This window comes from Apium graveolens, chromosome 10, assembly GCF_009905375.1.
Source record: "Apium graveolens cultivar Ventura chromosome 10, ASM990537v1, whole genome shotgun sequence".
In the NCBI taxonomy this organism is placed as follows: Eukaryota; Viridiplantae; Streptophyta; class Magnoliopsida; order Apiales; family Apiaceae; genus Apium; species Apium graveolens.
Window position 1 is genome coordinate 17647714 of NC_133656.1, and position 5067 is coordinate 17652780.

At 48.6% G+C, this 5067-nt stretch overlaps 1 protein-coding gene across 1 annotated transcript; it reads left to right on the plus strand.

Moving 5' to 3' along the window:
* The first annotated feature begins 289 nt into the window (after positions 1 to 289).
* LOC141690431 (uncharacterized) lies at positions 290 to 2028 on the plus strand. Its single transcript, XM_074495236.1, has 4 exons — positions 290 to 552; positions 652 to 940; positions 1135 to 1299; positions 1387 to 2028. The coding sequence occupies exons 1-4, from the start codon at positions 290 to 292 to the stop codon at positions 2026 to 2028; spliced, it is 1359 nt and encodes a 452-aa protein (XP_074351337.1).
* The last annotated feature ends 3039 nt before the right edge of the window (positions 2029 to 5067 follow it).

Genomic DNA, 5067 nt, shown 5'->3' on the forward strand with positions numbered 1-5067 from the left:
CTTGGTACACGAGCCTCAAGAAATTAGCATATGCTCTGATCCTGGCCTCCCGAAAGATCGGACCCTATTTTCAGGCACACAGGGTAGAAGTACGAACCTCCTACCCCCTCAGGCAAGTAATGCACAAACCGGAATATCGGCGGTTGAGCTCGGCCAGTTCGAGGTGGATTATAAGCCAAGGACCGCAATCAAAGGCCAAGCCCTGGCCGATTTTTGTGCTAGAATTTCCTCCACATCAAGAAGTGGTGCATGGAGCCCTTGTTGTTATACCTAGTGCAGAAGAGGTCGGATGGAAAGCCAAAATAGTGCCCCATGGTGGAGCCTATTTGTGGATGGAGCCTCTAATGGGGATGGTGCAGGAGCTGGAATTGAGTTAATCAGCCCAGAGGCGCACAAGATCAGACGCGTGACCCATCTGGCCTTTCATGCAACCAACAATGATGCTGAGTATGAGGCCCTGATCAACGGTCTCAAGCTAGCTTTGAAAATGAAGATGGAGAATTTGAATGTGTTTAGTGATTCCATGAGTGTGGTATATCAGATAAACGGGGGGTATCAAGCTAAGGGGCCGAGAACGGAGCTTTACCTGAAGTGTGCGTAGAGGATAATCGCAAGGTTCAACGAGGTGAGGCTGGAACTAATCCCGTACAGGCAGAATAAAGGCGCGGATGAGCTAGCTAAACTCGGCTCGCTCCGTGAGGCCACTCTGCTAGGGGTCTTGCCCCTTGACATACAGAGGCAGCCTAGTATGCCCGAGCACGAGGTGGGCAGCCTCAGTGATAACCTCTGCCCCACGTGGATGATACCTATCTTAGCCTACATAAAAGAAGGTTCACTCCCGGATGAAAAGAATGAGGCAAGAAGGATAAAATATAACAGCCCGTTATGTGATATACGATGGGGTCCTATACAGAAGAGGGTCCAGCGTGCCCCTCCTCAAGTGCATAGATGGGGATGAATGCAATTATATCCTAAGGGAAGTACACGAGGGCATTTGTGGCAATCACTCGGGGGGTAGCTCTCTAGCTCAGAAAATCCTCCGTCAAGGTTACTATTGGCCAACAATGAAAAAAATTCCTTTGAATTCTCCCGAGCCTGTGATAAGTGCCAGCGATATGCCAATTATTATAACAGCCCCGTGGCTCCCCTCACATTCCTCATGAGTCCTTGGCCTTCTCTATGTGGGGAATTGATCTGATTGGAGTACTCCTGAAGGCCAAGGGAGGTGTCAAGTATGTGGTTGTTGCGGTAGATTACTTCACTAAGTGGGCAGAGGCCAAGCCTCTAGCCACTATCACGGCAAAAAAGCTCAAGAAATTTATGCACAGGACTATTGTGTGCCGCTATGGCATCCCTTAAAAGTTGATATCTGATAACGGGAAACAGTTCGATAGCAAGGAAATGCTGGAATTTTGTGAGCAGCTGGGGATTCAGAAGAGTTTTAGTGCAGTTTGCCACCCCCAAAGTAACGGGCAGACGGAGGCTGTTAATAAAATCATTAAGCACACCTTGAAGGCAAAGCTTGAAGAGATTAAAGGGACATGGCCGAAGGAGCTCGCCCAAGTCCTGTGGTCTTACAACACGACTCCCCGAACTACAACTGGAGAGACCCCTTTCTTTTTGGTGTATAGGTGTGAAGCTATGGTGCCCGTTGAGGTAGGGGCATATTCTTTTCGGAGGGACAACTATGACTCAGAGGCAAATGAGGTCAACTATCGGCTCTATCTGGACATGATCGAAGAAACTCGGGAAGATGCTCAGATCAGGATAGCAGCATATCAGCAGAGGACAGCAAGGCACTACAACAGTAAGGTTCGAGCCCGGACTTTTACGGTGGGAGATTTGGTTCTGCGCCGAGTTATGTCAAACACCAAGGTGGTGAGTCATGGAGTCTTTGGGGCAAATTGGGAAGGCCCCTATAAGATAAAATCAGTGCTCTGGGAGGGAACCTACCACCTCAATGATATACAAGAAAAAATGATCCCGAGAGCCTGGAATACGGAACACCTCCGCAAATATTATCATTAATATTGTTCTTCTCAGACTTAGTATTATCTTAAAATATTCCTAAGTCTCGGGGTAGTGCCATATAGGTGCCTCCCTGAGACCACAAGCATGTACTCCTTTCACTTTCCGTTATCTATGAATGAACGATTGATATTTATTTATGCCCTTGATATTTTAACTCCTGTTAATAGATTAAGATATCCAGCAGAGGAGCCCATCCTTGGGAGCCCATGCGAGGACAGAACAGTTGTCTTATTAAAATGTTAAAAGCATTAGTCAAGCTGGGCCTCGACCCGCTTGGAAAAGTAATGAGCACAAAGAGGATTAAAGATGAAGATAAAAATAGTGAGAGGTGCCCACAAACCCCCTTAACTAACTTAAAAGTTAGGGATAGTCACGATGCGAGCCCATATCCCTGGCTCGCAGGACGATAGATGCGGGACGGGGAGCCCAGCCCTCTATCAAGTATGACCAGGGTCGCATTAAGCGAGGTGAAGACACAAGAACAAGATGCGAGCCCCTGGGCCCGGCCCGCTAATGCAAGTACACATGCAACACTTGTGTGTTAGTAATAGTGCGAGCATGTTCTACTTAAAATATCATTCATTTTATTTGATTGAGCAATGATGCGAGCCGATGAGCTCGGCTCGCTGTGAAGGTGTAACATCCGCCATACGCGGCCAGGGTTATGATAACCTTTGGTCAGTAGGGGCATGGTAAGTTTACACAAAATTAAGAGAACCGGCTAGCATAATAAATATAAATGCGGGCACAAAAGACTGGGCATTTTATACAAAATAAGTTATGCCCTAAGGAAGAATATTTCAAATACAAACGCGAGGCGAGAAGGGTGCCCGCTTACCCATCCAAAAGTCTATTTTTCAAAATAAAATTAAACTAAGGCTTATCAGTCTCCGCCTCCGTACGAGCATCATCAGCCGCGACCCGGGCCTGCTCAGCTGCGAGCCTGGCCTCCTCAGCAATCTGAGCGTCCCTTTCCATCTCCAGCTTCAGTTTTTCAGCGTGCCTAGCTGTGCCCACGCCCAAAGCCGCCCCATCAAAGTCAGAAACCTTATTGATGAAGATTTTCATGAAGTTCCTGGCCCCCAGGTTCCTGGCATTAGCGAGGGCGGCCTCGCGGCCCGCGGTCAAGGTAGAAACCGACCTCTCCAGCTCGAGCACCCTCTCCTCGAGGCTATCCTTCTCCTTCTTCCACGCTTTCGCGGCCTGATCATCAGCCTCCTTCTGTTCTCTTAATGCCTTCTCATGAGCAACATTCAGGTTAAGCATCTTCCGATTATAGTTATTCACCAGCGTAACTTTCTTCTGCCCGTGTTCGGCGACCTTGCTCTGAAGAGACTTGACCTTAGAGTCGAGCTTTGTGTTGGTCTGGATGAGGGCTCACATTTCTCGAGCCTTAGACAGCTGACGGTAATACACCTCAGCCGCGGCCCGGGTCAGCGCGTCGTTGTTGGCCTCAAGAGAAGAAGAGGACCAATTCTTCACATCCTGGTCGCTGATGTGAGCTTGAGCGAGCTGGCCAAATGTGGTCGCGACCGTATTGACAGAAGAAGAAGTGGGGAGAGGGGCATCAGATGAAGCAGCCTTTTTCGGGTCTGGCTCGACAATTTTTCCCTCTTTGTGGCCTCGATGCCTTTTCAGCCGTGGAGAAGGCCCTGAGCCCTTGAGATGCTCCGAAAGAGTAGTCATACAAGCTGGAGGGAGGACCTGAGAGCAAGCCCCTGTGGTCGCAGTCGCGGGCTGAACTTGGTCCGATGTCGCAGCCGCGGGATGAACTTGGCCCGAGGTCGCAGCTTGCTCAGCCTCTTCCATGAAGGGAATAGGGAAGATGGCCATTTTTGAAAAGAAGACAATATAGTGATGCATTAGTCACAATGGAGAGAAGAGACGTGAGCAGATAATAAATGCAGGAAATTAAAATGCAATGTAAAGTGAGATGCGTGCAGGAAATGTAAAATATGCGAGCACACGGGCTTGTACGTGCGGGCCCGATGTTCTTACCCTTTCCGGCTCTTTTCTTTGGCTTCTTCTTTTGGGGAGTCAACCTCACTCCTTCTTTCAAAAACCCATATGCGACCAGGTTTGAGGTCGTTATGAGTTTTCTGGTATCCCTGTCCACCTTGGGGAGTCTCAGAAGGCTATCCGCGTTTATTTTTTTCCTGTCCAACAAGGACAGTGCGAGGTGGGGTGGCTGGAGATGAGTAAAAAATATTTTTTGTTAAAGAAAGAACTATTATGAAGGAAAGGAATGCGGCTAGGGAGGACTTACATGAATTATAATAGAAGTGGGTCTGGACTCGAGGCACCTCGTGGATATAGATATAAGGGCTCTTCCACTTCTCTGAGTTGTTTGGCCCGTTGTGGATGAGGTTCTTTTTGTTGAAGCACGGCCAGACGGAGAGGTAGAAATACCCAAAGTCGTTGGGAGAATGCTTTAAATTAAGGAAATAGCCCAACTGCCTCGCAGTTAGATGAGGAAACCCGCATTTATGGTACATGATGTATAGTGCGAGGGCGGCCCGATACCCATTTGGATTGATCTGAAGGGGTACGAGCTGGTAGTACTCGCAAACATACTTGATGAAAGGATGAAGGGGAGAGGAGATTCCTAGCCTTAGTAGGAAGGTGGACAAGACCATGCGAGGCACCCTGCCTCTATTTTCCGGATGGTTGAATCTATAACATCTCATGTGAGGCAGGGGTAAAACAACATGACCCTCGAGCAGGAACTGCTCGATGTGCTCGGCCAAGTGTTTCTAAGTAAGCGAGGTAGGCAGATCGTGACAAGCGAGCACCTTTATCTCCTCGGCCGCAGTAGAACTCTCATCCCCATCTAGGATGATCTGTTTTCTGAAAATGACCTCACCCTCAAGCTCGGGCTGGGCAAGAGGCACATAGGGCTCAGGAAAGGTCGCGGGAACATAGTTATAATTGCAGATCTTATACTGACTAGTAACATCTGCCACCTCCTCGCTTTGAGGGGAGTCATAAGACCGATGCGAGCCGTCTTCTTCACCCTCGAGCCCCAAGATGGGATAT